General features: G+C 28.2%; 1 protein-coding gene across 1 annotated transcript in view; it reads right to left on the reverse strand.

Annotated features, from left to right (window-relative positions):
• The window catches only part of LOC108564888, a 66,011-nt gene that overhangs the window by 28,942 nt on the left and 15,680 nt on the right, over positions 1–21,389 (reverse strand). The window contains exon 2 of the mRNA XM_017924087.1: positions 19,316–19,492. Within this exon, the coding sequence (XP_017779576.1) occupies positions 19,316–19,412 (97 nt within the window). The 5' untranslated portion in view covers positions 19,413–19,492. The remainder of the gene's footprint in view (positions 1–19,315; positions 19,493–21,389) is intronic.

Raw genomic sequence — 21,389 nt, forward strand, 5'->3', positions numbered from 1 at the left:
ATTGATCAAATCCGCACTGTTTGAGATATTGCTGTATTTATAAATCAAGTTAAAGACCGTGATTATTTCCGCACTATAATTATTTTAAACTTTTAATAATTAGTAAAACATTATCATGTAATATTGACAAAATTCACTAAGATATTAAACAATTGTTGACTCATTAATTTCTTGAAACATTATAAAAAAAACTGTGTTTAATAAAATTAATATATAACAGAAAATGTACGGCACATAAATATGTATTATTCAAATGAATACTAAGAATAGAAATTAATGAATACGATGGATGATATTACGTTTTTTTTTCAGGGAACTCAAACATTTGTGAGAATTCATTTGATGTCGTGTAATACCCAATTACTAAATGACATTTCGAACCAGACAAGTTTTTTTTTCTTTATACAATATACAAATAATGAAAAAGAAATATGTTGAAATTATAAAAGACTAATTACGGTATTACTTTCGTGCAGCATCTACGAATTCATAGATGGAAGAACGTAAGAGTAATTTGCTTTTGAAGAGGGTAATAAACCGTAATTATTTTATGGTATTAGCGTAATACAACGGTCGAGTTTCACCATAAGAATATAGTTTAATCCTGAAGAGAATATAGGCTTAGTCTCGGAAGTGTAGATTTAGAGTAGGCAGATGCCACACGCAAACCATTCACGTACAAATACACGAACAAGAACTATTCTGTGTTTATTATACATTAGCAGTCCTTCAAATTTAATGTTACGAATCTTACAATTACAGGTATTATACTCGACTTTACTAGCCACCAGTCAATAAAATAATATAATAATAAAATCTAATAATATTATAGAATTTCATTACATTTGTAAATTTGCAATGTAATAGTTTTAGGAAATGCTGTCTAAGAAATAATTAATTAAGTTTATAATTATGTTGATTTAGCCATAATTATCTCTTAAATATAAATATGATATATATTTGAAATCTTACTTCAAATAGAGTGTTTTAATCATTTTTAAATATGATATTAATACATAATAAGTTCAACAGTCAAAGATACATATTTTTTAATTATTTCGTTGCTCTATTTGTAGTGAAATTATTTTGAGTATATTAAGAAATCATATAAAATAAACATAATAATAAACGCTAAAATTTATATGTAAAATTGAAAAAAAAACAATTATTTGTATAAAATTACAATCATTTTAGTTTCTATTATTATAAAAAGCAAAAACATCAATACCTCCTATAGTGCGGCTTAGATCAGTGCGTAAATTTCAAAACAAAGTAATTTTTAATTGAGCAAACAAGAATAAATGATCGTTTTTTTCATCATGTATACAAAATTTCAGTCATCAATTAAAATGTAATATTTTATAGAGAATTTTTGCTATATTTGTAATTTATACCAAACAAATTGAAGCAACATTTTTAACTGTTACAAACAATTAATTAAAATAAATTTATTTTTAATTAGTCCTTAGAGTTGTGTTGGACTTCTAAAACAGTAATAAATAGTTTAATATTCTATTTGTAGATCAATTAATGTTACAATAAACTAATTTCTTGTATTTAAAATTATATAGAATAAATATAAAAAAATCTAAGAATTAATATTTACAACTGATAATGAATGTTGTTCTATCTTTCAATAAATTGATAAATGATATATTTATGAAGAAAAAATATAGATGAAAAATTAAGGTGAAAGTTGAGGAAAATGCTCTATCGACAATATTAGAATCGGCAGCTTTTCAAAGTTATGAAAGTAGCGCGCGATACTCAATACTTTTTAAATTTACTTTATATTAAGTTACCAAACTTATTACAAATCATTCCAAATGTGGAAAGAAAATAAATGTTGGAAAACATTTCACGTTATTTTATAGACCATTAAATTTTCCAATTTCATTATTTCCCAATCAAATTCTATTAAATTATTTATAATTTCTATTATTGATTTTTCTTTCTAATAGACTTAAATTAATAATCCAAACAAAGTGCGGCTTCGATCAGTTCGGATTCACTAAAATCTGTTATGAAAATTTCAAAACAAACTAAATTTAAATTGTCAAATTACAATTTAATTATCTTCTCTTTTGCTCTTTTTAATTTTACGCGGTTTTAAAGATTAATCCGGTTTTAAATAGTTCGGGATTTTTGAGGAAATGATAACCGCACTATGCGAGGTATTTTTGCCACTCTTTCGGACTTTTTAAGTTTTATTTTTTTGCTATAAGAAATAAAAAATATATAGAAATATATAATAAATTATTAATTATCATTTCAATAGATTTGCTTCTCTTTGATAAATTTTATATTTATAATTCTAACTAAAAGTGTATCTAACCTTTAAATAATAAAATTAACTAATTATATAAAAATGAATTAACTCAAATAAGATCTGTGCATATTTATAAATAGATGAGAAGACAATGACTTTAGATCAAAGTGGAAAATAATGTCTGCACGAAGTTAATACTGAAACAAAACAAGCTGTTAAATAAATTAATGCTTCTTGCACAGTATGTGTTGTGGACACACTCTTAATATTTTAGATTATAGTTCGTGAACGGTAGAAGTAGGTCAGACCTCCACGTTGTTTAACAGTTAAGCCCTGGTTAAATTTGTTCAGAGGCGAGGTTCGTCTGTTTGGTCAACAAATAAATTTTACCAAAATCAGAATTCATTAATAAACAGCAGTTTACGCAAATATTACAAATTCGTGAATTAGACGTATCTACTATGCAAATTACTTTTATGAAACTAATCAATTCAATCTTATTTTCGGATGTTTATAATTCGGAATTTCAAATTAGCTTTGTAATATTTTTTTTGTTTACATAAATAAAAGAAATACGTACATACAAATCATTGACCGCAGTTTTTCCACCCTATTTATAGAACTATGTTAATTTACCTAGTCAATGTTTGGTAAGCAATTAATCATTGTTTTGTGTAGAATAAACAATTGTTCACTAACTAAATTATTTTACATCCTGGTTGGATATAAATCAAAATACAAAAACTAAACTAACAATAAACAAAATTTATTGTATAACATACAAAAGGCTATTAACCCGCATCTGCTACGGACAAATAAAAAAAACACGACGACTACCTATGGGTCAAAACGACCCTATTATTCAATATTCCAAAAATAGAACAAATTATTATTTTTACAATAAAAACAGATTTAATGAATTTAATATCATTTAAAACTGATTTTATCAATTAAATTACAATAGAATGCAAATGAAAACAAATATCAGGTGGGTCATTCTGACCCATCCGTAATACTTACTTACTTAATCTCTATATCTTTATACGTTATTACTTTAAATTGATCTATACGAATACCTGTATCAAAAACTTTAAAACCCCATAAAAATAAACAACACAAACAGAAACTTGACTGAAGAGAATCAAAAGAAGATTTATGAATAAAAAATAGTTTTGTGTATTATTTTATTGAGAATTTATGTTAATTTTGTTCAATTAAAATATTGTTTCTTTAAACCGTACTATAGTGAATCTGCACTGATTAAAGCCTTCATCTTGAGAGACTCAAAATATTCTCTATTATTATAGTTGAAAGTAATCCATATGCAATGCAATACAAAATATGGAAAGAAAATAAATCTGATCTATAAAAATTGCATACGAGTGTTTTATACTATTTGGAAAGTGAGGTGCACTTTATATGAAAGTCATCATACAAAGTGATTCAGATAAATCATGCAGTAAGTAATCATTTATATTTTTCTGAACGTTTGCTGGCAAACGCGTCTCATTAATATTACTTAGGGCTTGCAGCGTATTGAATTAGTCCGGAAGTTCGTGATGAATTTTTCATGAGTAAGTAAATTAATGCAGCATGAATAAGGGCGAGGGTGAGATAATTTGGTAACTCTAAACATGTCCACCACCTCATTATTGTCTTCCCAAATAACGATCGCAAAATTCACAAAGACTGCTAACCTTTTCATTATCACTGTTTCTATTTAAACATATTAAACTTTCTTTTTGTTTATATTTATTTATTTTTATATTTTTTCCCACATATTCTGATAATCATATATTTCTTAGCTTTTTCTGTCTGTTTTATTAATTTTGCAGAATCATTATAATCAATTTGTATTTGCACTCAAATTTCTTTTATATTTTTCTACAAAATATTTAACAACTTTCGTTAAAATTCTGTTTAAAAATTCAAAATTATTAATTAATTAATTTACACACATCTATACTCTTTATAAACTTTATTTGCTTGAAAATTGTTTCAAAATGCATACATTCTTGAAACTTGAGTGAGCTGTGAAATGAATGGAAGTTAGAAAATGTGTGGTTTCATTGTGAGAATCATAAAGAATGTTTTAATGTAATAAAATTTTAAATTAATTTCCAAGAGGTTCGAAGCCTTGGGACTTTCTTGGGTTTATCTTCGGTGCGTCTGTGTGAAGATATTGAATTACGTTTCACGACTCAACTGGATTAAATATTAATGTGAACAAAATGATCAAAAAATAATAATAAAAAAAGTATTATACCTGAGGTGAATACACTCTGTTATTAAAAGTAATTTATGTTCAAGATAATATTATTTGTGTTTTAAAAGATTTTAAGAAAGTTAAGCTCTGACACTCTTAATAAATACACTCATACTTTGGTTAACGTTAACTCTGATAACGAAGCTTCGAAATAATAACGTCCGAAATTTCAAGCCTTACTTAACATAAAACATATTTCAATTTAAAGTCAACGCCCGTCAAACTTTCGTGTCCAGGGATTGATTTATGGACACTTTTGGATATTTTCTTTGATTGTCGGTACCCTTGCTTTAATTGTGTCAATCATTTAATGAACAACTTCATAGTCCTAAAACTCCGACTATGAAGTTGTTAATTTAATGTTTCGAATAAAACTATGAAGTTGTTTATGTAAGGTACTTCCTAAAACTAATTACAAATACTTCTTCTTTATATAAAATTATCTTAACCCTTTCAGGACAACTGGTTACTGCTGCTAACCACAAATTTTAAAAGTTCCTACCGGTTTCTTTAAATACCATTGTAAATACCATGTTGTCTATGTATCAGAGATAGTGTTCCTACAGATGGTGGTAACAACCACTGTGAATGCATATGTTTTATTAATGAGATGCCATTAAAGATGTTTTGTCTAGCAGTTGCTATTGACCTGATTGGTGCTGCACCAGAAAATATAAAACGTGGTAGAAAGCAAAGGAAACTGCAGGAAAATAAATACAAAAAATTTGTTCTACAAGAAGTTAGATATGATAAATCAGCACATATGCCTGAACGGGTAAGCTCCCTTCGATGTGCACACTGCAGCACTTCAAAAGAAGTGCATAGAACTATTTGGAAATGCTTGACTTGCTTATTAAGACACAAGTTTTTTATTGTTACCACAAAAAATAACTCGGTGTTACATGTGCCTACTGGTTACCAGCGCTACCCACATCCTGAAGGATAATAAGGACATCCTATTCACATTTTCATATTTTTATTTAAACATTTATTTGTTAATAATTTGTAGAAATAAAAATGTGTAAAGTAAAAAAAAGAATTCTGTCCTCAAAGGGTTAAGAAACTAAGGGGGATAGTTCAAGGAGTAATACACGTTTTTTATAAGAAGCTTCGATCCTTTGCGGAGAATATGTCTATTCTGCATTCTGGTTCTTAGTTAGTCTTATTGGTTAGACACAAACAAGTATCCAACAAAATCTAGAACTTGTACTACTAATAGAAAATAGGTTTCGAAAATGTCGATGAAGAAGATGTTAGAAATGTATTGAATGCAGTTTATATTTAGAAAACTTTCTGAGCAACAAAGACGAATAAAATGAAGACTAAATTAAAAAATTCCTTCCGATAATATTTAAAAAGGTGATGAAATTGATTTTTTTTTAGTTGATTTCTCTACGATTGTACAAAGAAACCCATATTTTAAATATTTATTAATAATATTTTTACTATTAATTTGGTTGCAATATTTTTAGGTATAGATTAGAGTAGTTTCAATTGGTAATATTGGTTCTCTATCGCGTTGCAGCCATTAAACAGGAGATAACAAGCACGAAACGCAAATGAGTTTTCAATTATACAGATAGACAATTTAATTAAACCCCAGTATTGGCCTGTCGCTTTGTCCTTAAAACCAAATTATTGCTAACAGAGGCGCTTAAACCCTTTGAATGAAAACGGTCAAACACCTCCATCAAAGACACACGATCAAACGTCCTGAATACCTTAAAACGAATTGAACACCATGTAACAATACTCTAACCTTTTGAAGTCATCCACCGTGAATATTACGTTTCAATGTATAATAAAAAAAATCGTTTCTAAATGAACTTTTAGAAAATATTAGTTAGTACAGTGGTTGACAAACTTTATGCTTCTAGAAACTGCAATGTTTCAATTTCTATTTTTTTTTTCATATTTGTTAAATATGATGAGCGTGGGGTGACTACCAAAATTGTTCATGGTTACATCAAAGATCAGCATAAATTCGAATATTTTATTGAATCTGTCTTAAATTGATCCGCGCCTCCTAATTCTGAAACTGCGGGTTTAATATGATAATTTCAATATCAAAGATCAAAGACTTTCTGCAAAGTTTCATCCAGATTAATTAAAAATGGAATTCAACAATTTAAATAGCAAAAAAAAGTAATTTTTAATGACCAATTTCGATGGAAACTTTAATGCGAGGATATGATATAAACGCGCGTTTATTGTAACAATAAACTTTACGAAGTGAAATAATTTGCTGAAGAAACGAGTTACATTTATGTGTTGCATGGAGTTAATCTTCGGCGAAGATTTGAGTAGATGATAGTTATCTACGTGCTGTTGTCGGAATGCTCGGAGATTACTGTGGATGATTAAAGACTTTCGCAAGTTTCGAGTGATGTCTGCGCGCTCGTGTATTCGTACAAAAGGATTAATGAAGTTCGATGAAGGAATATTACTTTTAGGTCGCGCGCGTGGCGGGCACAGTTATAATTATAATGTTGATTCAGTTTTAATTGCATTGAGTGTTTTCTCACATTAATTAGACGGATTTTAATCATATTTTGCTGCATACGTTGCAGTGGAAATTTAAAGCGTAGTAAATGTACAAATCAGTACATATTACATAGTATTCCTCTAATGATTAGTAAAATTGTTAACTAAATATGAATATGGAATTTATTGTTAACAAATTCTCCATTTTTATTTGTAAAAGCAAATTTTTGTAGAAATACAATTTTTGTACAATTGTCAACATAATGATAATAATAACATTTATTGCAACAACTATAATATAAACTTAACAAATCGACATAATAAGAAAAATAAAACTAAATTGATTTGCTACTAGTTACTAGTGCATTAAGTACTAAGAAGTCAGAGCATTCGATCAGTCCGGATTCACTAGTCAAGTTATTATTTTTAAACTAGCAAATCACTATATATTATTCTTCAAAATATAACAAAATATTAGTTAATACATGCATTTTCAACAATATATTAGTAAAAATATTAACTAAATACGAATAAACAGTTTATACAATTACTGAAAAAATTACTAAAATGTTTCTGCAAAATTTGTCAAATCTGATTTGCTTTTACAAATCAGATTTGTGTACATAATTGTGAAAAACTCTTAAAAATTGAATAGGGAATTGAATAGTAAGTACAGATTCACAAAAATTATAAATAAATTAATTCTAAAAAAATAGTATGTATTCAATTCCTCGATTAGTCTGTTTCAACAGTCCAGGATATTGGCGGATCTGATTACCCGGACAATGTGAGGTATTGATATACATTTAACAAGTTAATAGGTGAATGATTAGTAAGTGTATTTACTGAGATTACTATAATATATTCCACTATAATACGTATATACTTTTGCAAAATAGTAAAAGAATTAATTTAGTGACATACATTTATTTTTTTGGTGGCATAGTGTGAAATTGACAGTTGGTCGATCGATTTTACTGTCATCAGTTAAGATGTTAACTGAAGTTAAAAACGATCGCATATTATGTAATAGTTGGTACGCCTGACAGATACGTCTTTTGTTATTACAGTATACTATTATATTATACTAATATAATACATAAATAATTTAAATAAATTATAATAATTGTTGCAAGAGATTGTGAGTATGTGTCGTGTGACCTGTTACTCTCGTAAATAGTTTCTAGTCTATTAAATTGCAAATGATCATAATACATTTATAGAACTTATTGAACAACATCGATGTGTAATACATCGAAAAAGCACTTTAATCTTGCTCCCTCCTAGCTGCATGTAAATCATCTATGAATATAAATCGCGTGAACTGGATCGCAAAACAATCTGCATACTTTTACCAAAGAGAATCGCCGCAGGATAAGCATTTCGGCGGCGGTGAGAACAATCCTCATTTAACATGCAGAGAAGGTTCGCTGCGAGCTCTGAACAAGAGGCGTTCGTTCATACATCCAACAACAAAGATCTTTTAAAGCATTAATGAAGCTTGCATAATACCATTCAGAATTGAACATAAGCTATGCAGAAAGGGAATACCAACTATTCGTGCAACGTATTTGTCTGAAGAGAGGAAATCATCTAAAATTCAAGTAATTCCTTTCGCACATTAATTACGAACTACATTATAGTCCATAAATCAAATTTTACAATTTATCCGATATGCTTTACATAATAAAACTCATATTTATATAATCAGATCAACGTCATTTATTTTAAAATGTTTTATATTTCACATGATTTTCTTGGAGTAATCAAAATGTAAATTAAGAATATTTTATCATATATTTTGATTTATAAAACTTAACATAATTTGAGCTTTTTATGTATTTGATAAATAGATTTACCTTACAAAATTATGTTTAAATAAAAACAATTCTATTATTATATATATATATTATTTATATAGAAAATTCCATAAATTTTGAGCTTAGTTACATATAAATTTGTCTTTAAATTTTCATATCATCTAGGTTTTTTTTATCCGAAAAGAAATGATCTAAATTACAAATAAATATGTTTATTCATTTATTATTAATTGCATTTAACTCTTTCTCATTCAAAATTACATATTTTTTACCCGTAAACTCAAACATATTTTTACTTGAATTAAAAGTTCTGTTTAAATTAAATTATACATATCTATTAGTGATTAATTAATTCAGATCTTGTGAAATCCACAATATTTTCATGTAAGTTACAATAAAAACTCAATTTCATTCTATTATTCAAATAGTGCGGATAATATTGTCCACCAATATTCTGCACTGTTTGAAATCAGACCGAGAACATAAAAACTGCTTAAAAATGAACACCAATTAGTGTACTAATATTTTATTATTGGATCTGCATATTCCACCATTAATTTCAACTTATATCCTATATATTTTCATCTAAATTAAAATCGAATAATGCAACATTTATGAGCTATAGATTCATAAAACAGATACAATAATTTAGAAAAGTATTGAAAACGCATTTCCTTTCCTACTCACTCATATGAACTATATATCTTAATATAGAATGGAGAGAAATACAAAAATAAATCATACATACATTTGTAGGTCGATAATTTATAATTAATAACTTCACTATAAACGTATTAAATAATCATCTGTTTGTATGTCTTAATAGTAGATAAAAATGAATGTAGCGATAATAATTTATAATTAAAATTATCTACGACTTTAAGTGATAATTTTGTATACATTATCTAAGCATTAAATTCACTCTGAAACTTTTTAATAAATAGTTTTATTCTCTATAAACAAACAACATTTTCTTCTTTGTAATTACATTGAATACAATACAAATTGTTTTATTTTTCTTTCTGCTTAAGAAATTTATAACAAAGGAAAGCTTGACATAACTCCCAAACTAAGGTAAATCAATACTTGTTATAGAAGTTAATTCTAAAAAAACTTAACAATGGACCAAGTTTATCGAGAAACTAGAGTAATCTGAACTACCACTTAAAGAATAAACGACATACTTTACTTTATTTCAGATTATTTTACAAGCATTTTATAATGCTTATGAAGCAGTCACCTGCAAAGTCTTTTTTAAAACAAAAAATTTCATATATGAAAAAAAACTATTATTATTTCTATACTATTATTTTAAAATGTGTGGCAGGCCAAATATAACATCATATAGGTTAATAGTTTTACTTCAATACAAGTATTTCCATGCACCTTCTTACAATTTGTAAATTATTAAGATATTTTATTGTTATTAATACATATTTTTTTATAGCAATTTGTAACATGTACACATATCATTTTTATAGTTGTACGTATTAAAAGACTATTGGCTTCAAAAATTGTGTATTAACTTAAGAAATTGAACGTTCTGCATACAATTATTGTAATTAACTCCTTTTACTTAATTTTCAATACTTAGATTTGTATGTAAACTGCCAGAAATTCTAGTAAATAATTGAATTATCTATTCACGATTCTTTTACTGAATTATAATTAAAAATTAAATATTTAATTAAAAAAAAATGAAAAAATTGAATAATTCATTTGAAAAATGATTAATGTTACATAAAATAGAAGGTAAACTTTCCAATCGTAAATATTGTTTTTGTAAATATTAATTTTATTTTAATATTATTGAAATCTACTGGATACGTATGCAAATAAATTCAATCGACTTTTAATTCATTACTTGTTGTGTGGGTTCAAAACGCATTTATTTTTTAAATTTTGCATCACATTTATTAACCGTCTATTTGTCAAACTGATTTTCAGCACTGCGGGCACTTCTACATTTCATCCAATTCAATCAACCGGATCGACTGACTGTATTCCTAACTACACATCCAATTACATAACACAAAACGCAAACCGCATAATTCATTTTATGGGATTGCTTTAATGAATATTGATAGTTCATTTTAATTCAATTCATTTACGCAATAATGATTTGAAGGCACTGGAATCGAACCTTGTAACAATTTTTGTTGAATATTTCATAAATGAATAAGAAAGAAAACATGATTTTTATGTATTTTTGCTTGTTAGAAAAATATATTTGTTCAAGGAATATTATCAAACCATTTTATTACATTAACATAATAATAAGTAAAAATGTTATAAAATTAGTAGTAATTATTTTCAATTAATTAATAGAAATTTAATAATTAAGGATGTATTTAAAATAATTTTCATCCTATAGAAAATTGAAACGCTAATTAAATAAAGTAGAAATAAAAAAATAATACACTAAATTGTGTTTTTAAACAAAAAAAAAGTTCGTTTTTATTTCCTATTCGTATTTATTTGTGTATGTATTTAATTCCTCGATTAGTCCGGTTTCAACTAGTCCGGGATATTGGCGGAAAGTACCTAAAACCCGTTTAAATCGTGTTACACTTTTTTAATATAATTATTTACGTAATTGTATAATACTTGCAATAAATAATATTTTTAATATTATTACATTAACATCAACTATTAAAATAATGACATATTTATCGTATTCGTCTTTTGTCCATGTATTTTTGAATGGAAAAATCCTTCTAAGGTTTGTAACTACGATGGCAAACCGGTAATAGTTTGTTACATTTTAAAGAGATTTGGATCTATCCTTGTTATATAACTAATAGTTTTTTGGAACAACGATGGTCATGGAATTTGAATGAAATATCTTTATTTTCTAGCCATTTGTCTATGTCAATATGTCAGTTTCCCCTTCGGTCAAAATCAGGGATTCCGTACCCCTTGTGGTCAATGGACTTTTGAAAAGGATCGATAGATTTTGTGTTAATGGATTGTCCTTACCAACATCAACTAGAATCGTTTCGAATGAAAAAAAATGAAGCGGAAAAGCTTTGGAATCCCTGTTTTAAATGATACGCTAAAGTAGACCTTTAAATACAGAAGCACAGTTTCGTCCAATCATCCAAGAAAACCTTGTTCTTGTACGACTACAGGATGATGGCAATTTATATGAAAACGACAATAGCCGCCATGTGTAACGAAGCGGGAAATGCCATCTGTAGATATTTACTCTTAACTGTCTGTGAATAATGTGCACACTGAGCTGAAAATCTTTTCGCGTCGAAGGGCGGAAGAGGCACAACGGAGGGAGAGACCCGCGACTTCCGTTCTGACTTAATTCCGCGTCGAGGAGACCCATTTACATACACATTTTCTTCTCGCTTACAATATTTATTTATTTACCCCATTTTTTCTTTCCTCTCTTCAACCCCCTTTCTTTGAACGAGAACGTCTTGCGCCTCCGTGAATATTCATTTTATTATCACAGTTGCACATTTTAATACTTGTACGGAAGCAGGGGCAAAAATGATATGCAAATTTCGAGTTCATTCCCTCGATTAACAAAAGCGAAGGAAAAAAAGAGAGAAAATTAAAAAAAAAACAATGCGAAAACATGTACGCAATAGCCAAGTTTTTTTTTATTTGCATAAATGCTAATAATTTGTGTGTTCCAGTTTTTTGTTGTTGTTATTTTGCATTTTAAATCACAATATTTTAAGCTTACATTTAATACCTAACTTTAAGTATTCTCGACAATATTTATTGCGATGGATTAGGTAATTAATTACTTTATTAAGCACATTTAATGGATGGAATTATAAGTTTTGCTGCAGCATATTTTTCAGCCTTGTTTCTTCATGCAAAGATTCATTTATATAGAAGTTCATAAACAAATCAAATATTTTAAAATAACATAAATTATGTTGACTTCTCTAAATAATAATTCTGAAATCTTTCATATTAAATATATGTGATATTAACATTTAAAGCTTTCTTTTCAATTATTTTATGTAATATCCATTAAGAGAATTATCAGGACACGATGCTAAGAGCACGTATTTTTAAATAATTAAAGTGCTCGACTTTGTTGCATGTTGACGTAGTAAGACGTTCCACCAACCATAAAGCATCTCATGCATAAGGAAGAATGAAAGAGGAGAAGAAAAAAATAAATATACTTTTCACTCGAAAGGCTGAAAGCGACTGAAAAGAGCAAAAAAAATGTCCATTTGAATATAAATAGGATTACTTACGAACGGAATTTATATTAGAAGTGAAAAAAAAATGTCGACTTCATCGCCACACTTTATATACACCGAAAGGAAATTGTCGTTTCTAAATAATAAAGTTATTGAAATAATTAAAAAAGTATGCAAATTTTCTCATAACTATATTGTCGTGACCGACCATTTTATTATCATCTATTGTATAACTAATATGTATACTTGTTAGATCTACCACTTTGCTCTTAATTATTACAAATCATATTTAACGTATATTGGATAACGGATACTTGTACGTGATTATTTAGAATAAATTGTGGAATATTCCGAGAACTGTTACACATTAAATCGTTAAGTTTATCACCACTTAACAGCCTTCTTCAGCCCCTAAATATTTGGGTAGGATCATAAAACTTAGATAAAGAAACGGTTGTATTTTCTACAAGCTCAAAACTGATTTCCTTACCACACCACACAGCCCCTTTTTGAAATGAACACATTTTTGTATTATATAATTTAATCTCTTAGTAAGAGGGTCTAACGAAGAACATGGTGTTACTTGGAGAGTCCAATTAAGAGCACTTACTTCTTAAAAACTAACTTAAGAGGAGAATGTAACTCTTAGTAATAATCCTAAGACTCCACAACGACATAACTACTAGATAATCCACGGTGTCCAGAGATTTCTTAATCCCAGGACACGACAATATTTCACATCAAAATCAATTGAAATTATTAATATAGTAAATATTTCAATCATTGAAACAGTTTCATTTGTATTGAACTCTTACTATATACAAGTGATGGCGAACTTTTTGAGCTCGATGTGTCAAAATTCGGAAATAAACCTAGCTTAACTCGGCTGCCGTGTTTCTTCGTGCGAAATAAGCTTATCATACATTGACTTTTCGTCGATAAACGATGCATGTCACCCAAAATGTCAACTTTGTCACGCGGTCATTGATTTGCCATCATTGCTAATACCTCACATAGTCCGGCTTCAATCAATTTGAATTAAGCAAAATAAAAATAAATTCTAAACAATTAGTACGTCCAAGAGCCCTTGTTTGTATGCAATATATGTTATTTATTATTATTAGTATAAAAAAATATTGTTTTTATATTTAAATATTAGTCCGGTTTCAAACAGTCCATTAATATATATTAATTACTTCAAACACTAAAATCTAAAAAAAATATATTTGGAAATTAAATATTAATCAGAAAATTGTAGTTGGTTTCATAATTTTTCAATTATATTCTGAAAACTTTCTCCAGTATATTGAGCAAAAAAAAATATAATTTCATAATTTGTAAATAAATAGTATTAAAAACAGAATACCATTTTCAACTAGTTCTTAAGTGTCAAATTAAGTCATAATCGGTTAATACTTCGAGTATTAAACATATTAAGTGTAAACTGAATGAGTTGTCTAACTTAATTATTTCAATATTGTTAACGAATCTAATTATATGTGTAAGTACCTTTACTGAAATTTTCGATTTAAAAATATTTAATTTTCACGAATTGTTCACTAACTTAAATTTATATAATAATTAATTTATATAATAATATTCGTAATTGGGCAGAAAGCCCTAAGGTCAATAGCCCTTTGTATCAGTTGACTTTTTTGAAATTACAGTGAAACCTCGCTTAACGAACATAATTCGTTCCAAAATTTCCGGATTTTTACTCGTATAGTGAAACAATTTTCCCCATATAAACTAATGTAATATACGATAATGCGTTCTATTTTGGAGTCATTTTTCTTACAATTTATTTTGCTCATTAAGCGAAATGCTCGTTATGCACGTTAAGCGAGGTTCCACTGTATATATATATATTTTGTTCTTTTTATTTCTGTATATGTTCCTTTTTTGTACGACTGATTCGTAATTTTCGATTGATCAATATGGTATATAATTTGAAGTTGAAGTATTAAATTTTAAATTATATAGAAGATGATTTAAACTATCTTTGTTCTTAATAAATATCTAATAAAAAGTAATCTTTCGTGATTTCAGTTTATGAAGGTAGAATGAAGTAAATAATATGGACAGGGTGAAAGTGTGCCATTTATCTTCGAGCATCCTGAGATCTTGTTATTGCTCGATGCTCGTGTAGGATGGTCCAGGGCTATTTATAACACTAGAGAGAATATAGACTCTCTTCGGCTTGATGCCACTGATAACAAGCATCTCTAGATAAATAAATATCACTCCATCTGACGTCCCACCAAATGCGATCCAAATTCTCATCCACGTCCATCCGAAAATCACGGTCGATTATAAATAGAGAGACGGGAATCTCACAACAAAGTAGTGCAATTAGCAACCGCAACGTCCTTAAAACGACACCGCAGAAGCGGAGCGAGTGGAAATTTCTTGAAAGCTATTTTCGCGTCGGACGGAACAACTCATTTTCAGACAACGTCTTCCGCAGACAACGTCTTCCTTCCTTCTGCATTGTAAACCCGTATTATTATTAATATATATTTCAGTTCCTTGTCAAACTGTCAGGCTAATGTACGCTGCGAATTTAATATTAATCAGTTTTATTGACACGTAGAATTCCAGATGGAGCTTATTTTCAGGAAGCACAGGGCTGCGCGAAATTTAATTAAATCGCGACCGAATTTACTCGCTGCGGTGATGTTATTAACGAAATGCAATTCAATACACACTCATTCAACGTTGTGGAATTTGAAAACTCCACGAATTTGCTTCAAAAACTAATTAGTGGACGATATATTATTCATTAATTAACTACTCGCGTTTAAAAAAAATACAAATTCTAAAAAAATAGTATTCATTTTCACCAGTTCGTGCGGTTTTTAATTAGCAAGACAAATTTATTATAAGCTTCTAGCATTTATTGCATATCTAAACATTGATGAAAATTATTTCACATTGAAACTTTTACAGAAATATATTATCCATATGATTCATAATTAAAATCAATTTCTATGTTGTAAAATTGTTAGTATTAATACACACATAAATTCTAATTTAAATGTTTATATTGCAGAAGATAATTTCGTATTTATATATTTTTTCCGAGTTTAAAAAAATGCTATTTTTTTCTAACAATTTACAAGAATCATTTAATTAAAGTACACTGCATATTATATAATAAATTGGTATTTTTTTTTTCAGAAATTATAATTCAAATTTAAACTAATTATACTTTTGCAAGTGTCCTAATTGTTATATTATAAAATATGCTCTTTATGTTGTTATGCGCGATGATTGTTACTAGAATATTGAAACTAATTTAACCTTTTCATGCAATAAACACTATTATTATTAAAAACGACAAATTGCTAATTATAAAAGCGGATTATTATGTCATTCAAGCTCGACGGAGATAGTGAATATGCAAAACGAATGCAGCAATGTCATGTTTGTTATTTTCCTGTCATCGTTATTTCTAATTCAACGCATAAAATGAAATTACGCACAGATGTTGTTGAACGTGTAAACTAAAAAAAAAATAAGACACAAATTGCGAAGTATAGAAGGATTCATTATTTTCCTAAATTGCGAAGCATAGAAAGATTCATTATTATTAAGATAAATTAGCTAAAAGGATAAGCATTTTTTTTGTTTGGAAATCGTGCAGCACATGTGAAATGACAGAAGAATGATGCGAGCAATGAGGATGGAATTGCAGAGGGCGTAAATGGGAGCAGAGTGTGAACACATGTATAAAAGGACCGGAGAGCATATTTCTATGGAAGTGAAAAGAGTGAGAAAAAAACGTTGAACGTGGATGAGGAAAATAAAGAATCCTAAAAAGGACAGTGCGTAGAGTAATGTGGACTAAAAAATATGCCTACCTGGAAAAATCTTTATCGACGTTTTTAAAGTAAACAAAAAGGAAACACGGATACGTAATGGATACGTGGAAATATGCCACTAAATTACCAGATTTAATAAAATCATGGAATAAAATGGTTAATTATGACATAAAAATTAACAAATATCTTTTAAATTACCAAAAATAAATGTTCTCTATTTAGTTTGATTATTATTTCATTCAAAATTAGTTAGTTAAGAAAAGTTAAAGATTATTATTATTATTAAAACTAATATATTGCAAAAAAAAATTCAGTATTTCACACTAATATTTCTATTTTTCAATTTTTTTAAGTAAACTATGATATTTATTTTGTATTATATAAGAATAAGTAAAAAAAAAGTCTTTAAGTAAAATATGTATATTAAATAATTACATAATTCAATTTGTATAAAATATATTTGCTATGCAAATTGTTTGTTTCCAATTAAACAAATGTACATTACGAAATTTCAATTAGTAATCACAAAGTAAAAAAAAAACGTATTATTTTTAGGTTTCTTTTAATTTATCAATGATAATAGTTAATTAAATTGTATAATTAAATTATTTTCATAAAGTAATTATAGCGAATGATTGAACATCATTTTATATACATTTCATTTAGGACACGAAGCAAACACAATTTAATTAACTAATTAATAATACGATTTGCATATCGATTTCGAGAGAATGCATATAAAGTTTATATGTATGAATCGTGGAAGCTGTAAATGTTATTATAAGAAATTATGAAATAATGTAAAGTTTGAAAGATATTTTATGATAATTAGAAGTGAACAATCAAGATTTTTGTGTGACTTAAATTATGAGGATTTTTATTTATATCAAATGAATATATATATAATAGAAATATAATATCAGTTATTATTATGAATCGTTTATATTAATTTAACTGTTAAATATTACGTATGTGAGTAAACTGAAATTGTATTAATGTTTCTTAAATTAAGGACCAATTTACAAATGGTTTATAGTGGACCCAAGTGTATCGTACACGTGACTGAAAATTTAGTGCATCCTCCGTAGGTTGAGTCCTTTGACGATTTGCTTTAGAAATGTATGAACTAGGATTAAATTTGTAAACTGGCGTTAGGACTGCCTGCATCCACACTCGTCTACTAGTGGTTCTGTGAAGTGAAACTAAACTAACTGCTTCAATTGCACACTATTATATAAACATTATACTTGGAATGTTTGAATGTCATTTAACTCTTTAACTGTCACGTGTAATATCCACATTTCACAGTCAAAGTACATTAAACGTGTTTTGAAAAATAAAAAAATCTACTTCCTGTTATCTAATTTGCATTTATCAACCCAAGTATTTCTATTTCATAACAATTAATTCAAAATAATTTTTAAATTAATCATTTTATAATTATTAATTATTAGATTTATTGATGTTGCTATGATACGTAATGTTGCGTCCTCAATATGCGTAATTTGTGACAGAAATGTCATTCATGCTATTGGTTGTTATGAATTCTGAATGATGCTCGATGTAAACACAGTTGAGAAGAACATCTACATCATATGTACCGAATGAGATTATTCATATGTAAAGTTTCATCTACATACGTGATTTGTAAGTCTTTACAATTTACTGTAATGGAGACTGAAAAATCATTGAGAGTGACTTGACAGCTGTCATTACATACCTCTATATATGCTTAGAAGTTAGTATGTTGATGCTAATTAGGGTTTATACAAAAACCGGTTTTCAAATCTCAACTTTTGTAAAAAACCAATTTAAACTGGTTTTCGTATTTTGATAAAAAATATAAAGAGAAAATATTTATTTATGAAGATATTTATGATTTTTCCATACTATTTTTTAAAGGTATTGTTCTATCCCGATTTTCCGTTTGTTTCATAAAACTTAATATTTAACAATATCTATGTCAAAGAAGATTTTGTGTCAAAATGTTTATGTTTTTAATCAAATAATTAATATTTTAAGTCTAGACTCAAAATCCGGTTTTTTAATTGGAAAAAACCCAGTTTTCAAATTATATAAATTTCTTCTTAAAAAAAACGGGTTTTAAAAACCGACAAACCCTAATGCTAATATACTTCAAACAACAAAGATCAATTATATTTGTGATTATGTGTATTGTGCGTCACCTAAACGTCATTCAGATGTACTATTGGTTGTCATGGAGCTAAGACTGAACTGACAGCTGCAATTGTACACAGCTGCCACGTGTACAAAGTACAGTGGTGCCTCGCATAACGAACGCCTCGCACAGCGAACGGTTGGTATTTCTGAATAACATATACGTTTCAAACCATGTATACTATGAATGGAGCTACTATACACAGACATCGATCGTGCGGCAATTAAAGTGCAAGTAGACACTTTGGGAATCAAAGTGGATATGGAAGATGCAAGAGAAATTAGTGTTCGGTTACCTTTGATTTGATCTGTGGGGGTGTCGGATCTGAAATGCGCGGTTTCGTGGCGCGACCCCACGCTGAAGAAGATCTGCACTGTCGTGGGGAGGTCCATGGGCAGGGTGAGAAGCTCATCGCTCAAGGCCCCCCGTCGCCCATCATTCTCTCACGCTTTGGTCCCATCAAACCCTTCCACTGGAACAGAATTAACACCAAATCAATAACTCAACATCGATGCGTAATTGCCTATCGGCCGAGACCGGCCGACAAAAATCACTTATCTAAATTGCACGAGAGAACAACGCGAACGGCGCCATGGAAATAAACCAATTCAATTAATTATCAAAGCACAAAAGAACGAAAAGAACAAAGAATACAACAAATATAAATACAACAATTGTCGTTCTCAGAAAAAAAATATATATTCTGTTTACGACCTTTTCGTTTATTTGTTTCCTGGTCATTTCGCTTTTGCACACAAAACATATGGAATAACATATATTCCCCCAGAGAACTCCCACAAGCTTCACCTTAAAATATTACAGGACCCAAGCCGTATATTTTGTACTGAAAAATTCACTTTCGCTACTACTACTACCATGAAAAATAAAATACAGGATGTTTACTACAACAGTTTTGTTGTAAATAAAACATGCAGCAATGAGTGATGAACGGAATTTCATTTCGAGCTCATTTCATCCTGCATTCAAAGGCAAAAGCAAATGTATGCTTTCCTGCCTCGAAGGACATTAATCATTTCCACCAAACACGAGGATCAATTGTAAATTAAAATATTTACAAACGTGGCCAACGCGGAACAGGTGGGTGGTACAAATAACGATAAATCACGGTAATTGATTGCTGGAGATGCATGATATTAAAACTATTTGTTTCAATTGCAACAAACTTAATGTTCTTGCAGCTGCATCACGGACTAATTAATGATCAGAATATTATGTTTTGTTCTGTGATATCTATTATTCCGCGTTAACCCTTTCAGCCCTGAATTAGCAAATCCGATTTTAATCCATCAATTTAAACAGCCCCAGTTCGTATTTAAAGCACAATTCAAAATTAACGATGAATGCCATCAAACTTTTAATATTCGATTTATTTAAAAATCGAATGTATTTCGCATATATCTGTCCATATTTGTATTACTTCTTTTTGTATTGATTGATTAAATCATTTAAAACTGAAATCAAACTTTTAATCTTGTCTTGGAGAAGTCAACACATTTACTTGCTGTTTACACATAATTTTCACTATTACAATTCAAATAATTGACGAAATTATAAAAAAAATTATTCCATTAACTAAATATATGCATATAAACTCATATTATTTCTTGAAGAGTTCTTTATTATGTCAATCTTAGCAGTTTTGGAGAAGAGTCTGCACACACCAAATATAAGAAAAGTTTTCTTTTCACATTATGCAAGCAGGAAGAATGGTTTTTGGGATACTTTTATACGAAACGATTCTAGTTCCTATAGAAGCGATCATGATCGAAGATACATTTGATTATCATTTGTCAATGAGGAACTTCAATAGCTTCAAAGATCTTTTCTGTACTTTAGAATGTAATAGTTTGCTTTTAGAAAAATGTTTTGAGAATGTAGATATAAAAACCAAAAAAATCAGTCAATAAATTGAATCACTCATTCGGAATTAATAGACTATAAACGCTTTAAGAATTATAGTCTACTATTTAACTACTACTAAATAACAAACATAGAAATATCTATTAAGAAAATTGACTTATCAATAATTTAATAGTTGTATTCAATATGCATATAACTAAATTACGTATGATTGTATTGTGGTTATACTTTAAATAAAATATGTAATCATCAAGAAAGTTTATAATTTGTTTTGTATCCAATTGATTGCCATCACGATCGAAGTCCATAGCAAATAATTGGTCGATAAATAACAACGATTCTAATAGGTAATAACTTTTAACAGCCTTCTACAAAGTAAAGAAAAATAAATGCATCAGCGTCGTAAAAATAAATTTCAAGATAATTGTAATAACCTTATGATTTGTGCAAATGTCAGTGGAAACGTTTACACAAAATTATATCTCCTA

This window comes from Nicrophorus vespilloides, unplaced genomic scaffold, assembly GCF_001412225.1.
Source record: "Nicrophorus vespilloides isolate i.1.1-1 unplaced genomic scaffold, Nicve_v1.0, whole genome shotgun sequence".
Taxonomy (NCBI): Eukaryota; Metazoa; Arthropoda; class Insecta; order Coleoptera; family Silphidae; genus Nicrophorus; species Nicrophorus vespilloides.